The 19753-nt window shown below is 37.7% G+C and overlaps 1 protein-coding gene across 3 annotated transcripts in view; it reads left to right on the top strand.

Annotated features, from left to right (window-relative positions):
- COG2 (component of oligomeric golgi complex 2) overlaps positions 1-17408 on the top strand; it is a 32111-nt gene extending 14703 nt beyond the window's left edge. For 2 of the 3 annotated variants that reach the window (XM_056343591.1, XM_056343592.1), the window contains exons 10-18: positions 774-913; positions 4151-4212; positions 5512-5663; positions 7092-7292; positions 8130-8202; positions 9384-9526; positions 11872-12011; positions 15178-15358; positions 16955-17408. In XM_056343591.1, the coding sequence (XP_056199566.1) occupies positions 774-913; positions 4151-4212; positions 5512-5663; positions 7092-7292; positions 8130-8202; positions 9384-9526; positions 11872-12011; positions 15178-15358; positions 16955-17056 (1194 nt within the window). In that variant the 3' untranslated portion in view covers positions 17057-17408. The other variant, XM_056343593.1, reaches the window with a different exon arrangement.
- Positions 17409-19753: the final 2345 nt, after the last annotated feature.

Raw genomic sequence — 19753 nt, 5'->3', positions numbered from 1 at the left:
TAACAGTTTTTGCACTATTTTGCTTCTGGTTTTCACTCAAGTGTTCAGCTTTCTGCTCTGTACATTTTAATTTATTATTTCATTGTTTTCAGGGTGTTAATAAGTTACTGTTGAGAGTAAGCCCACAGTGCATTTGAGAGTAAATGGAATTCCTGTTTGCTTGCAACTCAATACTTTTTGTAAACATCTTATTAAAAGTATACACTGGTTAAAGTTACCTGAAGTTGTTTAAAGTTCTGCAAATATTTGGTATTTGCAAAACGTATTTTTAGGGAAACAGTTCTAGAAGTTCCTGTAGTACAGGTCCTATACAACAAAAAAAATCATGCTTTCATTCTCATGTGTATTTGGTTATGTGTGTCTTCTGGGTTTTGTTCCTGATCATTTGTTTGTTGTATACCTTTATCCCCTGCAACTGACTGTGTTAGTACTGTGCAGCACTGTTCTTCCACCCCAGTGATTCAGCTCAGAAATACTGATGCATCTCTCTGGTCAGTTCTGCTTGTTCAGGGTACTTGGACAATGTTATGCCTTTTAGATTGTCCTGTGCTAGTTTTTATTATCATAGAAAAACATCTGCTACTTAGTTGGGTTTGGTTTCACTGCAATCCAGGATTTTAGTCTTGTGTGGTGAGGTGATGGGAGCAGTGTCAGCCCATTCTGAACCTCAGGTTTAACTACAGTGTGATACAGGAGTCCTGCTGAATGGGTGGTGGCCTTCCTTGTTCGCTGGGACCCTGTGCATGATCAGGATATTCATTCTCTTTCTGCAGAAGTACACTACTAGTATGGATTTTGTACAGAAATTTGAACGACAGTGTGGCTCCCAGGCTAGTGTGAAACGGTTAAGATCTCATCCTTCTTACCACAGCTTTAATAACAAATGGAATTTGCCTGTATATTTTCAAATAAGGTTAGTATGCATTTTTTTGTTCACCCTTTCAAAAGTAGAGTTCAGTCACAGCAAGATGATCTTGGCTTAGGTTCAAAGTATCACTTGTCAACAAATCACTGTAGAAGTAAAACTTAAGAATTTAATTACTAAGTCAAATAACTGTTTTATATATCTTTCAACAATTCAGCAAAACTACAGCCAGCTGCTCTTCAGTATGTACTGTGGTGTTGTTAGACTGAACATGTTACACTGCTGACTTCCAGGAACAGATCTAGATGAGTCTTGAAATCTTGTTTCAAATTCTTTTTCTCCAGTGTCCCTGGAATTAAACTGGGTGTTGAAGTATGCTACTTGTGCAAATCCAGAGGAATACTTACCATAAGAGAAGTCTTTCTTCTTAGAAGTAAAGAATTTTAAGACTTGACAACTTGTAGCTTTTCCAGACGTAGCCATATTTCTGACATCCTTTTTGTCTCACAGGACGTGCTGTGTGAAGTGCTGAGTCTTACAGCTTTGCCATTCCAAAGATTGCCCTACTATTCCCTTTTTCTGAGTAGCTAAGTAATAAGTTTTAGCTTACTTTTCTGGTAGGTCTGATGTACCTGTAGTATTAGCTTTTACAGATCTTCCAGCTAGAAGAGAGCAGAGAGACTCAAGAAAGCCCCGGTTTAGTTCTAGTAATGCTAGAATTTTAATGAACTTTTGTTCATTTACATGGAATGTAAAACCATCTTCTTAGAAAGTGTAGTCTGCGCATCTGAATTTAGGGCTGGATAGCAGGCATCCAGGCAAGAAAGAAACAGTTGAAGCGTGCTATGACCTAAATGCACACAAAGCCTTCTGAGAGTTGGGGTTTTTTTTGTTTGCTTGGGATTTTTTTTTGAAAAGGTAGGATTTCCAAAAGAGAGGGGAGAGAAATTGATACTACTTTTTCACCTGGATCACTTTCGTATCATTTTTTTATTGTGTGGCTCTATAACTGGCAATAACAGTACAACCGTAGCCACATTTATGCAGTTTCTTTAATCCAGGATAAGTCTACATTGCTGCTGAAAAATTCCATAAAGGAATCTTATGAGTGCTGTATCCAATATGAGATAAGTGACAAGAGCATGGGGCTTGGAGCAGGGTCTTAGTGTTTTGATGGTTCACTGCATTCTGTAAAACAGTAGCCCCAGCCTGTGACATCCTCGGTTGATTTTTTGCTTGCACATCTCTTCCCGCAGCTGTGTAGTGAACTGATACAAAGATCTGTTACCCTGGGCAAAAAAAGGCTGATGTTCAACTCCAGTCAGTATCTCCAAACCGTTTAACTGCACAAATACTCGTGCTGGCCCAAGGAAAAGGGCAGCACTGCTCACTACAGTAGTAGTGCTGAGTGCACAGACGAAAAGTGCCCATGGAACTGTAGCCATTATGAACCTTTTAACAGACGTATATCATTAATAGCTCTGTGAGTCTGCCCCTTTTGTTTGAAAGTGCAGCTTTTCTAGTAAGTAACCACTTGATCCAACTTTGATACTCTTTCTCATGAAATTGAAATGGAGCTTCAGCATAATTCTTTCTGTTCAAAAACGTTCTTTCCCATTAGGTATTTCGATTTCTGACTGATGAAAAAAAACTTCTAAAAAATCATTTACCTTTAATCCAAGATTACTGTAAATATAAATAGTGCATTATTTTGATAAATGCTTGGTTAACAGCAGCTCATTCATCTTTCACCATATTGTTCCTCCATATTGGAATAATCTGGTAATTTTTAGAAGTGCCCATGAATTCTTTATTGCACAACTGTGAAAATAGTGCAACATATTACTATAGGGAAATTTTTTCTTTGATTTATGTTAATATCCTTAAGTCATACAGGATTTTTATTGAGGTATTCTCTCATACTATAGCATTTATAGTTAAGATTGTTGGGTTTTTTCTGTTTTCAATTACAGAAATTACCCAGAACAATCAGCCCTCACTAAAGCCTTTACAAACAATCCTTTGACGATCAGATGGATGTACAGGCATTTCTTCTGTAGCAGTGCTGGCACAGACAGCACCAGTAACTCTTTTCCTTACCATTCCTTCAATTATGTTAGTCCAACTGATAGTGGAACCGTAGCGAACCCCACATTGGAGAGATTTTTTTTTTCTGTCTTAAGGAACATTCAGCAAAAATTATGTCATTGTTAAAAATCTGATTCTATTCTTTAATCCTTTTCACCATAATTAAAGATATGCTCTATCAGTGGAATTGGTGTATAAGCAGGAAGGAGGTTTTGAAGTAATTTCACAATTATTTCTGAAATGTGTTTAGGTGCTAAACATGCATCTAGTCCATTAGCAGTTTGATAAGAAAAGTTAGGTGGGCCTCTGTTCTCATGTGGAAATGACAGTTAAGAGGCTTTAAGAGGAGCCCTACAGGTTTGTAATTAGTAAGTTTGAAAAGTCTTACAGTGTTACTATGATACACATAAAAGCAAGAAAGGGGAAACCAAAAACAATAGAACTTTCTATAGGGGAGCTTAAAATGATAGCTTTGTTTCAGCATTTAGAGGGAAAACCTCATTAAAGAAGAATCTGCATCTTGCTTGACAGTTTTTAGGTGAGGGAGATGCTATGTTGTTTATCCAATATGTTTTAAGTATGGAAAAATATCACAGATTTTAATACTAACTTTGCTGTGATACCTAAAAAATTGAGGAGGCAGGATTCTTTTTACTTTGCTGATGGATGAATTTTTAAAAAAGGAGGTCAAGGTATCCTGTAAGGAGCTATTGATTTTTTAATCAGGTACAGAATTGTTTGCGGAACCTTATGGTGCTGTTCATTAACAAATATGTAGAAAGTGAAGCCTGCAGTGTCACATGACATATCTGAAGGTCAGCTAAAGCAAGCATGAGACACAGTGTTCACTTAGTTTACACACAGTAACAAAACAAAAAAATTTCTCTCAAAAAAGCTGAGGACTTGACACTCTGTGAGCTGTCATTTTGATAATGTTTACAACCGTGACTTTAATAATTTCCTGAAATATAAGCTTCATATCTGCCTGTAAAATGTCAAAGGTTCTCTTTCAAGTATTTGAATGTTGGTCTGATTTATTTCCCAATTTATGTTGGGCAAATATAACCCCACATTTAAAATCTGTGAATATGCATTGATAATGCATTGAAATAATATTGAAATAAACATTGAAAAGTGTTTAGGCATCAATTTAAACAGTTGTTGAATTGTAATATTCAAAACTTTTCTGTCTCTCAGATTCAGAGAAATAGCTGGAGCCTTAGAAGAAGCACTTTCAGACACATTAGAGGAGGCACCAGGTAAAATTTTATTGCAAAAAATAATTGCTCTATTGTGAAGGAATCAGGGGTGTAAGTAGTAGCGATTACTGTTTGTCTGTTGAGTATTTAGTAACATACATCCTGTTGTTTACAGGAGCTTTCTGTTTTCTGATGAACTGATTAAACAGTGTAATAGATTTTTTAGAGCAGGCAATATGAGAGTACTGTTCAGTGTAAGTGACTTCACTTACCAAAACTGCCCTTTCTGGCACCAGCCATTAACATACTTGTGGAACTGTCCCTTCAGTACAAAAAGGAATGAAACTGGCATTTGGCATCCTCTTTTAAGTGGCAACCAAAAGGCTGTGCTGTGTTACTGAGGTATATTTTCCTTAATGGTTGTAGGACTATGTGGTAGTGAAAATGGCAATCTGTTGGCAGCATTTAGGCTTGCTATGGTTTGTAGTGTTTGTGTCTGCTCCAAAAACAAACACTTGATTTATGAGCAAATGAGGTGGTATGCACAGGAAGGATTAGAGTGGTAAGGAAAACCTGGTATATTCATTAGTGGTATGTTGTAATCAGAAAAACTTACTTCAGTTAACAGAGTAAATATTTATGAAGAAGGCAGCTAAAAGCAAAGTAGAAGTGTGTGTCTGTATATATATATATATATATATATATATATATATATGCACACATGCTCTTTAAAGAGAGCAAGGAGAAAAAAATTCTAGTGGAGACAAAATGCATAAATCCTACGACTTCGAGCATTTGCCTGAAACTTGCTGATATGTTTCTTAGTTCTCTGCTTGTAAACTATAAAATGCTAATGCATGAAGTGCTTTAAAAGTATTTAGTTTAAATACGGATATCCCTACTGTGTTTAAAATAAATATTTCTAGCAGGTATCTCAGATACAACTGACAGGAGCAGTAGCTTAGTGCTAAGGAGTCAATGGCTGTTACGGCTGGCAAATGAGTCTAATAAAACTTCTTCGTAAGACAGGCAAAAATTATCCTGGAAATGTTATCTGCTGAAGCGGATTATTTAGACAAGCTGTTCCTACATTTGTTGCAGGCAGATTCTCATTTGTTCTCATTTGTGCTTTTGCCTGCACAGCTACAGCAAGACTTGGTGGAATTTGATATCTAAAGCAACGAGGAGCTTTTAAGAGTTTCAGACAATGCTTAATAAATCCTCTTTGCTATCTTTCTGATTGTGTCTCTTTGGAAGGCTTTTTTTTTTTTTAAAATCTCAGTTAATGCAATTACACTGATGTTACATTATTTAAAAATGTGCCTAGGAATATGACATTTGTTGTCTGATTGTTTCTAGCTGGCAGCTCATACTGTCTTTTGGCCACTCACATGGTCTGGATGAGTCTTGTGAAGTGCTGGTCAGATCAAATGTTTTTACCATTATTAGCACACCGTCTGTGGAAACTTAGCCTGCAGATTTTGGCACGCTACTCTGTGTTTGTTGGTGAGGTAAGAGCAGCATGCTTATGGTTTTGTTGATTGGGTATGTCCACCAGTAAGAGACCTTTTGAAACAAAGTATGTGATGTCTTTTAAAGTGCTTTTTTTCTGAACTTAACATTCTTTAACAAGAACACTTTCAGGGGTTCGAGTTTGTTTTCTAAAGAGTATCACTGCGAAATATGTTACTAACGACAAATACCAGTGCTGTTGTGGTATTGCTGTCTGCTGGTTGCCAAGGCTGTCTTTCCATGTATGTTTAAGGCTGCCTCTGCCACTGAAAGAAATCGCCACAATCTTGGTTTTGCTCTGTTTGTGTGTTTAGTTAGTTGATACAAGGAAGGAGGTTGTGAAGCTGAGCCAGGTGAAAACTAACCCTGCAAATAAAAAGGGGTACCTTAATCCAAATCAACTGCTCAGTGTTGAAACTGTAAAACTGGAAGTTTCCTGGGCAGCTAACTCCACATCAATGATTCCCTGCTTCCGAGCAGAGTTGTGCTTTGCTCTTCTGCTCCCTGCTCACAGGCATACAAGTTTGCCTCTGTTTCTTGTGTCATAGAAAGACAGCATGATAGAATAAGTGGGTTTTAAAGGGACTTGTGGAGGTCATCATGGTCCAATTCCTGCTCAAAACAGGGCCAGCTCAGGTAAGGTTGTGCAGAGCCTTTTCAAGTTGAATTTTGAGTATATCCAAAGATGACAATTGCATGCCTTTCTGGGAACCCTGGTCCGATGACTGACCGCTTCTTCCTCATATTTGGTCAGAATTTCCCTTGCTACAGTCCATGTCCATTGCCTCTTACTCTGTCACTGTACCTCAAGGAAAAGTCTGATTCCATCTTCTATACATGCCCCTTAAAGTAGTTGAAGACAGCTGTAAGATATCCCTTTATCCTTTTCTTAAGAATCAGTGACTCAGTTCTGTCAGGTTTATTGGCTCATGAAAATACTGATAAGTACCAACATTAAAACTCTGAGTTAATCAGAGTAGTTGAGTGAAGTGTGTGCCTGACAGCAGAGGGCTTGAAGAGATGTAGGAGAAAGGGGCTGTTTTACAGCAGTGAGTGGTTATGAATTTTATATTCCACGATACAAAAATAAACCGTGCTTCTGTGAAGCAGAAAATGATCACATTGTTGGTCTTGCACATTCCTCCAGAGCAGTAGTTCATTCGAACACCACACAGGTGAATACTGCTGTGGGACTGGACTGCCCTCTCCTGTAGTGACGGATTTCTCCAAATCATCCAACTCCTTAGTGTACCAAAAACTGTTTTAAAAATATCTTTTTTATAATGTAATTTAGGAATACTAATATCCCTTGGAAGTGTGGCATTCTGATGCTGAGAACCTACAAATCCTTTATATACTATTTCTGTTTGTCCAGCTTGAACTGCCTTCACTGTTGCTAGGGTTCACATCTCAATTTGGTGTTTCAGGTTTCTGTAAGGCCAATTTCCAGTGAGAATACAAAGGAAAGCAAAAAATCTGTGCCAGCTGGTAGAAAGGAGTCTTCTGTAAGCCTCAGTCCTAGCAAGGACCAAGGAAATGGGTCTTCTCCAGAAAGTCAGCCATTGCCTTCTATATCTAGTACTCAGTTGGTGTATGTTGCTGCAGATCTGGACAAACTCCAGGATCAGGTTTGTGCTTTTGACTATACTTACAAAAGAATCTTTGTTGATCTGTGTGCCTATATACCACTGTAGTCTGGTATCTTGTTAAGGACATTAAATTGTTTAAAATAATGTACCATCAAGCTATTTTTTTATCTTAAAAGCTAAATCTGGAGTAGTCTGATATAGAAAATATCACCTGAAATGAGTGGTCTACATTGTGCTTATTTGGAATGGCAGATTACAAAGAAACCACTTCAGGTATTTAAATTCTATCAGTAACTGCTGGACTTAACCCCTAAAATAATGTTTCTGCTCATTTTTGGTGCAAAGTGTCATTGTGCCAGAGTCTTACCTTTGCTAGTAAAATATCTGTTGCAGCTTGGAGTGTGGTACAATATTCAGCTTTAATATTATGTTCTTTTTAAAATGTTTACTGGTTTTAGTCTCTGAGGTTGGGAAAGGTTTTATCATCATGATTATACTTTTCTAGTGATCGAAAATCTTGGAAAGAGATGTATTAATTTTCTCTCAGTAGGGACAGCTTCTGTCATATCTTTTGTCAATAAAACTGAAATTTCTGTTATTTGTGAAGTTGTAAGTTGCATCTGGGTTGATATTTTGTTAATTCTAAATTGTTTCCTCTGAGGACAATAGTAAGGTAGGGGATTTAGTGCGTAGGCCTTACTTAATTTCCATGAATATTGTATTCTTCTAGTACTGGTTTCCCAAAAATGCAGTAAAAATATAGAAAAGATTGAAGGTGTCTTCTGAAAGACTGGAAACTTACAGAATGTAGGAAAAGTAATTAAAATGTTTATAACATGACTGTATCTGTTTTGGTTTGTTGGTTTTTTTGTTCAGATTCCTGACATCTTAGAAATGATGAAACCAAAACTTGAAATGATCGGCTTCAAGAATGTATCTTGTATTGCAGGTAAAGCTAAGAGGTTAAATTCTGTCTTTCCCTTTTCTCCCAAATCCCCTCTGCCAACCATACAGAACCAGCTTTTACACACAGTTTCATCATTTACAATGAAAAATTTGAAATTACCAATATTTTTATTAATGAAGTTGTGCTTTAGGGTTTAAATTGTTAAATAGAAACTATTTTGAACTGACATGTTGAGTCTGGAAAATGGTGAAAATTGAGTGAATCTAAAGTGCTTTGGGTTTTTGGTGCTTTTTTGTTGGGTTGTTTTTGTAGGGCGCTTTTAGACTAGAAGATTCATATGGTATCTTTAAACACCTACTTGGAAATGGAGAATAAGTAAGGAGAGGGGTTTCATTATCCAGTTGGAACAAAAATACTTTTCTAAAAAGACTTTTCTCTCCCTAGCCTGATCAATCATGTAAGGACAAGAGTTATCAAAGTTTCATAATTAAATACCTTAACTTCAGAGGACAGAAGCAATTAACTATTTGGGCTTTTTTTTTTCTGGTTTCTTGTTTGTTTCTTTGGTTGTTTTTTTAGGTTTTTTTATATGATCATTCTTTATGTGAAACACAGAATCTGACTTTAATTTCGTGATTAAAGCCAGGCATGTAGCTGGGTGAGTGAGCTAGTCCCTGTCTTCAGCAGAACCAGAAGTTCTGCACTGTGAATTCCACTTAAATCTCTAAATCAGGATTATTGGTAGATGTCCAAGTCCATAAGAGAGGTGGGAGCCTGTGCATATCCCCCACTCAGTAGATGGTCTGTTGTCAGTTACAGCTTTGAGTTGAGCATGTTCCAGTCACTCCGTATGGAATTTAGGTACTGTCAGAAGGAATTTCACAACCACAGTTTCCTTAGTAGGTCAGAGCCTTTTGATTCAAGCCACTTGCTACACTGGTAATACTGAAAAAACTGTGAACCTTGAGAATGTTACTTTACCCCTTTTTTTTTTTTTTTTTCTTTCCTGTCCTCAGTTTTGTTTTTCTGGGTGAGGAACAGTTGTTGTTACTGGTGATGTTTTATAAATGGCTACTGTGTATTTATTTAGTAAGCATCCTATATTTGACACCAGGAGCCATCAGGGGTAGTGAGTGAGATTGGGATGATGGGAGGGTCACATAATTTATGTTGTGATTGGGCAGGGTAGCTCACTTTAAACTTTAGCATTTTTACTTCGATAGGAGCCTTGGAAGACTCAAAGACTTCTTTATCGGCCTGCGTGCCTACTTTGAATAACAGGATTATCCAGGATCTCAGTGAGTCCTCCTTCACTTACCTGAAGAGTGCACTGGAAGTTCCAAGATTGTATAGGAGAACCAATAAGGTCAGTGCTGGTTGCAGATGAAGAAATAAATCTCAGAAAGGCCAGAATGTTAACTGGGCAGTACATGTATGAGTTTTTCAGGCCTGTCCATATCTGCTTGACAGCCGAGAGCCCTATTAAATATCTTGAGATAACTTAGTGATTTACTGTTAACCTCATTGCAAAGGGAAAAATAAAATGGTGTTTTCACAATTTTAAGTAGGGTAACAATGATGAGAGCACAGGTTTGAGATAGAAGGAAGGGGAAGGAGTAGAACCGTTGATATGCAAAAGAAAAAGGGTTAATGAGAATAAATGCACTTTCCTCATGTCATAGCATACACCATAAGATGCAGTGCTGCTGAGTTGCAGACTTCTTTTGGGAGTATGACACTTCTGCCTGCTCTGGTAAGAAACTTCTTCCCAGTGAGCTAGTTGCTTGGATTTCATTAAAGAAGTATCTTGCACAGAAGGAACGAGATGAGAATGGCTAAAAAAAAAAAAGGGGGTTGGGGAAAAAGAGTAATCTGTTGAGAAACTAATAAAAAGTAATGATAAATTACGGTGCCAAACCCAATTGTCTGATCTTGGCTTGTTCTGCTACTGCAACTTGCCTTTGCCAGTCTGTCTGCACTGTCATGTTGGTGGTTAGCTTGGTGTCATTCAGATAGCAGAGAAAAAGTTGAGTAACAGGAACCACAGACTTCAGCGTTCTTACCTAATGTGAACACAGAAGGCAGGCTGCAATCGGCAAGGCCACAATTCTTTCCCATTTACCCCTCTCCCCTTGCTCTTGGTTCCTGCTTGTTTGTGGGATGTTTTTGGTTGGGGCTGGGGGAAAGGGGTTGCCTTGGCTTACTAAAATCAAAAGCACTTTCCTGGCTATCTTGAAGAAACTGTGCTGCCACCAGCAGTGCTGTACTTTTTCAGTGGGTAAATGGGAAAAATTACGGCTGTTAAATCTACTTATTTCAAGGATATTACATTTTCTTTGGGTGCTAAACATTTAGGGTAGGCTGGAAGATAATTGGTTCCTAAGGGAGTAGTTTATTACTTCATTTATTCCTAGGTTTTCTCACTATTCTAGTTTTAAGGACATACTTACTCAGAAATTGTATTTAAAAACAAGAGACAACCTCAAGGCTAATAAATTAATCTATGTAGTGACTAGATTGTTCTGTATTTAAGAGAATATCTTTACCTGAAGTTAAGGAAAGAGTAGAGCAAAGTATGTTAAGTCCAAGGAAGGTGGAAATTGCAGCAACCCTACAGTGCTTAGCTCAGTTATCTGAAAGCAAACTCTACATAGTGATTTAGTGGACTGCCATCATCTCTCTTATCTATGGAATTTTTAAGAGACGGTGAGCTAACTGTGCCTAAACAAAGACATAGGACCTGGCCACCTTCAAGTCATTCAAGTCGCTAGCTTGAGCTCTGTACTGCATGAGTGCGACTGCATTGCTCTCTTGGCCATCAGCCTAACTGGCTTTATGTGGTGTGGAGCCTGAACTGATAAACAGCTGAGAGATGACTTGGGTGGAGAAGGTACATTATTATAGTCACACTATGGCAGCTTTATTTTTACTGTGTTCTAATACTTTGCTTTTTCAGCAGAATTCTGAATTTGGTATGAGAATAGTCTTTGTAGGAATCAGGTTTGCTCAGACTCTTGCTTGCCAGGTTCTGAGATTTGGAACTCTTAAGAGGTTGATGAGGTATTTCAAGTGTCAGACATTTATTTTTTTTTTACCCTGGATGTGTTCTGGTGCTCTGCAATGCATGATGTTTCACCCAAGCTGTGTGTGGATCATCCCTGGAGAGATGAAGCATTCTGCAACCAAAACTGGTTGAGAAGAAGATAGTAAGGGGATAGTAGTTTCCCCCAAAACATTCTTCTAGAAAATAACTGAGGGAGCAGGATGGTATAAGAACAGAAGGAGCAATGTCTTCAGTTTAGTGAAGTATAGTATGAAAAATAGGTATTTTAACAAAGATATAATAATCTGTTGTGGCCACCGAGTCTGCTTAGCTTTCTCTGAAATCAGCATAAGCAGAAAGTGCATTCAGGATCATGCCCTCATAATAGGAGCGGCTGGCTGGCACGTGCATCTCTCAAAAAGCTTTGGTCATTTTGAACCTTGTTCTATATTATGTCACATTGTATGACACTACTGAATGATTTTGTGATGGTGTTTTTTCCTATGTAAGATGACCTCTTCATTGGTCTGTCATGAATGGAGTGTGTATCTGTTTGCTTGGGTGCAGGCTTAGCATTTTATGTATTCGGTGTAGTATTCGTTGTTGACGCTTTCAGTAAGTATATTACTGGTTCTTTTTCCCCACCTTGTTTCCCTGTCATCTACCAGGAGGTGCCAACTAAAGCTTCACCTTATGTTGACAGTGCTCTTAAGCCCTTCTACAGACTGCAGAATGAATACAAAGATGCATTGAAGCAGCCCATGATTCATCAATGGTTGGAAGGTGCCCTCTCTGAAAGCACGCAAAAGTAAGAGACCCATACAGAACATTCTTTGCATTAATTAAAACCTCCAGTGTCCATTGAATGGGCACAGGAAAAACCACTACGAATTAACACAAAAAGAAAACAAGAATATACCCCTCTTCTGGCAGGGTGTATTTCTTCAGATTTACTCAGGTGTTGTGTATTCAGCAGATGAAAAGCAGGGCAGGGAATCCAGAGACATGATTTCTGCTCAGATCTGTGCAAACCATGACATTATGGATAGGGCATTTGAAAAATTGTTTACCTCTAATAATGCAACAGTGAACTAAAAATTTGCATTTTGTTTCAGAATTGACTTAAGACCTTAACGTCATGTTATTTTCAGTGAACAATGGTTGGATTTTCAAGAAACTTGAGTTCTGCTTCCCTTTGACTATTTTAATGTATGTAATGATTATCCAACTTCTAGTGCTTTAAAAAAAATCTTTGGTTTTTTTTTTTTAACTGCTGAAGAACTAATTGTTCACAGTTTAATAAGGCAGTTGTAAAGCAATAATTCTTTAGTAGATTTTGTTTCCTAGTTAGCATCTTGAAGAACTTACTGAGCATGAATGTCCATCTGCATTAAGTTCCTTAATGGGTTTTGCTTCTGTCTGTTTGTCTAGCTGTATTTTAAATTCATACTGCCATGGGATGTTGCATTCTGTGAGTTCAACCAGTTAAACTCTGCAACATGAGAGAGCAATACTTGGTTTTGTTAGGAAGTCCTGCCAGATAATTTCACTGGATATCCCTAACTTCTTGCATTGTGGACAATTTATTCCTTGTGCCAGCTATAATTTTTTTTTATCTCTGTAATCTTGCTTCAGTCTAAAGAGTCCTCTTAGCCTGTTTTGGTGTTTCTTTCCTCTTCCCATCTTTATAGTAGCTTGTTGTTTTTCCTTGTCTGTTCTGGTGATAGATGGTATGATCGGAAGAGTCCATGCAGGTTAAAGTGTGATGCTGTGATTTCCATCTGTCCTTACATGGTTTTCCTATTAATTCTTAGCATATTGTTTTGTCTGTTGACTGCTGCTTGAGCAGTGGATTGATGTTTTCTGAGAATTAGCCACATAATACTGAGGCTTTAAACTGTAGTCAGAATATGAATTCTCTCCTGCCCTTTCCCTCTGTATCCTTCCCTGCTGCTCCGCTTCTGGCACCTCTCAGGTACTTGTTAATGCCCAATGCATGCATCTGCAGCACTTTGCACTCATGTACTTGGTTATACAGAATAAACTTGGAATTATAGGACTGTTTTGACACTGAAATACTCATCAACTGTCCTTAAAATTATTCTTAAGTATTTTGGACAGGGGTAGGCATAGATTGGTCTAGATTCCACTGCTCGCTTCCATTTTTCACAAAAACTTCTTCAAGGTTGGCGATCTTATTTTAACCACTTACTAGTCCATAAAAACAAGCTTACTTTTAACCCACAGCAATTAGATTTGTTTAATTAACATTGCTGAAGGACTCCAAAGATTTCTGGACTGTCAAGTTGCATGCTTGTAGAGCTAAAACATCTTAGAATGATTTCTTGCCTGTCTGTCTACCTCTCTGTGTCTAGTAAGCTTTGCTTTTAAAGCTTCAGTAAAACTGGTGACACCACACAATGTAAGTAGCTGTTTTGTAGTTCCTTGGATCCAGCCAGAGCTTCCCCCTCCTCTGCCCCCTCCCTCCCCCCCCCAAAAAAAAGTTTCTCACTTTCTGTGTCACCATTACCAAAACCCACTTAAGCGGTAGTGGTTACACACAGGTAAGATTGGCGAGTTCATTTTTTATTTCCTTAGACTGTTGTGTTGAATTCTGTTATCATGATTTATTGTTATGATTTTTATCAGTTTGTTTTAAAATGTCTTATCTTTAATGAACAAGAGGAGACAAACTGACTTTCTTAAATGGAGGAATATTGTAGTTTTTTTCATTGAGAGTGCAGATGTGAGTAATTAGTTTAATTTCCTGCTGTGACAGTATCTTCTTGCATCTATATGAGAAAAACAGAAAAGAGCATAAACTAGTTAAAAATCATGAAGGACTGAACTTGCTTCAGTGGCAGAAGAACTTTGAAGTACAGCAAAAGTAGTGAGTGGGACTAGGAAATACCAAAATCTGAAAAGAGAGCACAGTTGACTTTTACGAAGATACTTCTCGTAGAATGATTATCGTTAAACAGTTTCCATGGCACTGGCAAGCACTTTCTCTTTAGCCATTCCTATCTAATTATCCCTTAAAAAAGCTTGCCTGCTTTCTGTTGCCTCCCTGTTTAAAATTATCGGAAAGATTCTTTCAAGTTCCTTACAGTAGTAGTTTCATCACTGTCACAGAGAGGCTTTTTAAAATTTACAGATTTTAGCAAATTATAGAACATAGCTCAATCTGATCACTTACGGATCCTCTCATTTCCCATTGTTGCTCTATTTTCTTCTCTTAGCTGTTCTTAACAACTTGCTGTCCTGGGCATCTGTGAATGCCTATGGTATTACGCTCTTCCCATTTAGGCGTGGGATTTCAGCCCATAATGCTTTTTGAACTTCTGTTGATGAGTTGATTTGTTTACCTGGTTTGATTCTATGCTTGCTTTAATGTGGATCCCAGTATGTGGGAGGTGGTCTTTTATCCTGTTTATACCATTTCTAACTTGGCACTACTGTTCTTCTGACTTTTCCTGCTAGCTTCTCGAGGGCCCTGTTTAGATCAGGTTCTTCATTTTAGAAATAGACATTTCACACTGGTGTGCACTTCTATAACTTGTCTAAAACTATGTATTTTTTTTGTTTTGTCAGGCTGTTCTTGTCCTGTTTGTAAAAGGAATTCTACTTAATGCTCTGTTGATTGTAAATAGAGGCTGATTCAGGCCATTCAAAATTGAGCAGTTGCATTCTTTGGTCTCTATTGAGTTCAGATACCTGGAGCAGGTCAGAAATGTTGTGATGAGAAGGAGGCTTCAACACTGAATAGTTGGCGTCAGAATGACCTCTAGACCTAATGATGGGAAATACTGATTAATTGATAACGATGGAAACATAATTAGCTTCCTCACAAGGGAAACCACTTCTCCCAGCACTGTTCAGCATTTTTCTCAGGGACAGTGATGTACTGATGTGTATGAAGTAGGCTTTTGGTAAAAGTGTAGTATTTTTTCTTTCTCATTAATCTCTCAATTTAGGTATTATGAAACTGTATCTGATGTGCTAAGTTCTGTTAAGAAAATGGAGGAGAGCCTAAAAAGGTTGAAGCAAGCCAGAAGAACTGCGACTTCAAACCCTGTCGGTACAAATGGGGGCATGAGTGATGATGATAAAATCCGACTGCAGCTAGCCCTAGATGTTGAATATTTTGGAGAACAAGTAAGTTATCAGAAACAAATTTGCTTGCTTTTATTACTGGATTTGGAAGGGAGTGAGACAGAGGAGGAAAGGGAAGCTTAACTTTATTTTTTGGTCTTGAAAGCTTTGTTGATGTGGTTTTGGTATGGGGAGGGGGTTGCTTTGTTTTTTCACATCTGTATAAGGAAGGTGGCTCGAGACCCTGGTGATTGTAGATACTACTTGAGCAACGATGCGTGCTTTGTGTTTCTTACTATTTAAAATTCAAGTACGGCTTAGTGTTTAGAAGCACAAAGAGGAAACACTGTGTGGACAGATCAGAGGGCAGGGACCTTCCTTGTGTCCCATGGCCCTGTTTTTGTTTGCCACCTCTCTGGGTATTTCAGCCTTGATTTACTGTATAGTCAAGCGTCTGTTCCCTAGAGCTTTGAAGATGCTAGCTTTATTTGTTGTGCTGCATAACTGTAAGTTCCTTTTGGTGCCAAATATGAAACTTTAAATAACAAAATGAATAAAATAAACTATTCCAGGAGAAGAGATATGTGCAGTAGCTACATCAAATTGTATAAGCGTACTGTTTTGTACTTATTTCTTTCTGAAAATTATGTATGTATATGAAAAAAAAATCTTCCAACGGCAAGTCCGTATCATTAGTTGCCAAGAAGTTGTCGTCAGTCGTGTTTATGAGCAGATGCTGTTGATGCATTGGAACAGGTAGATAAAGTCTGCCTGTGTGTAAGCAGATGTTTTTCTTGTAATCTGAGGCTTCCTACAAAGGAAGATTTGGGTGGAAGTATAGAAATCTTACTAACAAGAACTGTTATTTGGCAGTTTGTGGCTGGGGTTGGGCTTTTGTTCTTTTTATTTCTTAACATCACTGCAATGTGGATTTAAGCTGAACTGGTATAGATTATTCATCATTATGTAGGTGCTGTTTTGGTACATGTGAACATTACAAAGAGTTCCAACAGCAAACACCTTTTCAGAATCATTTTGTTAGGGTTTGATTTAGGTCCAGATTTTTCTTTTTCAGTGCATTCTTAGTTTTCTCGTGGTTGCATTTTTTTCTGATTGTCAGAGCAATCGATTTCCTCGGTAAGAAATGACTTGTAGCAACCTCCCTATTTGTAGAGTTGTTTTCATTCCCCAGGAAGTTCAAGGTTAGAACCATAGGGTCTTGCAGCCTCTTGAAATGCTTTCATCATCACACCGCTAGCTGTTGTTGGATGTGTTCATGTTTGTCTTTAAAGTTTTGCCGAGAAACCTCATTTGGGGTTTGAAAAAATTTCAGTTGAAATCAATGCCTTAAAAACAAACTTACAGCCAAGTTTCTCTTTCTGACTGTTTCACTGGAAAACTTCCAACTGGCTGTAGTTACTAGTTGCCTGGAAATGAATCTATATTTCCTACTACATTAACTGGAAAGACTAAACTGAGCAAAGTGGGATGCAATATGTTGGGTTTTTTTTTATAATATTCACTATATGCAGATGTGGTTTTTTTTTGCCGCATGTCAATTCAGGACAAAACATATGGTTTGCTAGGTGTTTTAAGTAGAATAATGAGTGAGGTTTTGATGTTTTAAAGAAAATAATTGTTTCTTTTGTGTCTTTTTAGATACGAAAGATGGGACTGGAAACAAGCAGCATAAAAAGCTTTTCAGCCCTTACAGAGCTGGTTCTAACTGCCAAGGATCAGGCTACAATGGAACAATCCTAGATATTTTTTTGAAAGCATGTGACTGAAGATAAACAATGGCCCTAAAAGAAAGAAAGATAATTTAATTCTTCTTTATTTTACCAAATAAGTAGCAATGAAGTGCTTCCTAATGTATCTTGAGCAACAAATCAGTGCATCTGTCAGGATAAGCTTGTGTCACCAAAGACTGAGAATTTACCATAGTTTTCCATTGTACGGAAAGCAATCAGAAGTTCTAAACTTTCTACTGTAGAATATAAGTAGAAGAAAATGTTTTTTTTATTTTTGTTGTACATCTTAAAATGCAGAAAAATGAACTTATATGATGAAAATAATAGGTAATAAATTGTCTTTCTAACTTTGATGTCCCATACATTTTTGAATTGAGTGTGTTCATTGATAGCTGTCAAAAGCTTTCAAAGGGACTTTATTCCAGCTCTTCTGGAATAAAGAAACTGCTCACAGAAATAGGAATCTGCTGTTTCTTGCTACTGGCCTTGCATTTACCTGCTTTCCCTTGACATGGGGTATGGTTAGCTCTTGTTTGGGTTTTGAATGTTTTCCTCTTGCTGATCTGTTTTTTTCATGGACCTGGTTGGTGAGAAGTGCTGCATTAAAAAAGCTCTTAAAGTAATTTAAAAAATAATTTCTAGTATCAGTATCTAACTTACTGTTACATTCAGGCTGCCTGTTTTCCTTCAAACTAAAACTTAACTCGCTAAGCTAGAATTTATTCAGAGTTGGCATATTTCTGATTTGTATCACATTGTTAGAATTCAGGGGAGTATTTTGCCTGAATACATACAGAATTCTTGTAACTTCAAACCCAGTTACTTGAGTACAAGGTGTATCTTTATATAGCGGGAGATTTGGAAGTGTTATTAGGCTTCTAAATGGTAGAGGGCTTAACAAAGAGCTCTCTTGAACCTAGAGTGATTTGCCTATTGACACTTCTCTTTTGTATCTAAGGGATGGGTAACAGTCTGGGGACAGTAGGAGGTGGATTTGAAGCTTTCAAATGAGAGAGTGCCCTGTGGGAGTGAAGGAAGGTTTTGTTTGTGGTTTTTAATTTGACTGTGGGGTGGGGTGGGCTTTTTTTAACCTGTGAAAATTTAACACTGGAATTCTAGTTCATGTTTGTTACTTTAGGAAGAAATGGGTATTTTTAATTATTTAGAGAGCTTGGGTCTTAATGATGCAAATCTTCCAAAGATGATGCAAATCTTCCAAGTACTGAGAAATAACAGCATTTGTAGCACACAGCTGTTATGTAGCATTGAAGCTGTAGTGAGCAAACCTTTCACAGCATCAAGGCTTTTATTCTGCACTGTTGCAGAACTGACCATGTTTTAGTTGAGAAGACATATGTGATCGCTGTGCTTTGCAAGCAATTAGGATGGAAGATTATAATAGCTTTTCTAAAACTAATTTTATGAAGGGGGGCAGTGGGAAAAGTGCTGCTGCTTAACATCAGGCTGGTTCTTCTTGGATTCGATCTGAGTAATGGAGAGCAAGATTTGGCTTTTCTCATTTGCTTAGCATCTCTCCGTTCACGGCAACATATCCAATGCAGAGAGCATCCAAGTTACTGCTGAAGAAAGAAACAGCAAAGCGAACCAACTTCCTGCATGTCAGATCTGTTTGTCTCATTCGGTGACATGGAGATCCTCAGCCAGCCAAGGGCTTAGGTACACACTAAAAATGAACGTAACTTACTCCTTATGAACAAGAAGTTTGTTGCCTGCGGCAGGGGGTTGAAATGAGATGAACTTGAAGGTCCCTTCCAACCCAAACCATTCTATGATTCTGTGATTCTGTTTTTCCAGGCTTCTAACTGATGAACCTAGAAAGCTTGGTCTTATCTCCCTGCACCTCTTAATTTGCTTTTATTAAGTCAGGAATAGAGACATCTTGCTGCCACTAGCTACTGTTGTTTTCAATGACGTTTTCTTATTCTAAAATGTATGTGTAAGTTGTGGTCTGAGGCTGAGAGTGTAGAACTGTAAATGTATTGTGCTAATTTTGGAAGGTGTGTGTGTATAAATTCAAATTACTGTAACAGCTGTCACAAAAGTAGCAGATTTTTGAGATCTGCGCATGCTAGTGATTGAAGATAGAACAGCTTTGTTTGTATCCTCCAAGGAAAAGGATGTGATCTGTGTACCAAACCAAAAAGGCATGAAAAGGTTACTTGCCCTTTTGTTGCCCGTGATTTCCCACATCTTCCTGCAATAACACTTCCCACTTGTCACCGTCAGCTTGCTGAGTGTACAGGCTGAATTCTGTTCTTTTCCACTGAAGACCAGCTTTAATTTCAAGGCAGGAAATAACATCGTATAGCAAATCAAAATTCCTGAATGGTCCTGTGATTGCTGTAAATGTCTGCATCACTGGTTTTATGTCAGTTCCCCATCTTTTGTTCACTTGAATCGCATTTAATTTTCTTTCAGTGGAATATGACATTATTTAAAAAATTGTGTGATACCCGTGTTGAAAGAAGAGGTGTTAATTGGCTTTGTCTTTGGTAAAAAAAATTCTAGCATTTTCCAATACTGTGGATCAGTCAGGAGAAGAGGATCTACCATGTAAGTGTGTTCTGACAGAGGTGTCTTCTGCTACTAATTCCTGTTCCACAGATATTTTTTTTTTAAGTGCGCTGTACTTCATGACAGTAACGCAGATTTTCTGTCTTTTTCTTCTTCTGTAACTTCTAGAAAA

Source organism: Falco biarmicus, chromosome 6 (genome assembly GCF_023638135.1).
Source record: "Falco biarmicus isolate bFalBia1 chromosome 6, bFalBia1.pri, whole genome shotgun sequence".
Classification (NCBI taxonomy): domain Eukaryota; kingdom Metazoa; phylum Chordata; class Aves; order Falconiformes; family Falconidae; genus Falco; species Falco biarmicus.
This window is presented reverse-complemented; position numbering and strand designations above follow the sequence as displayed.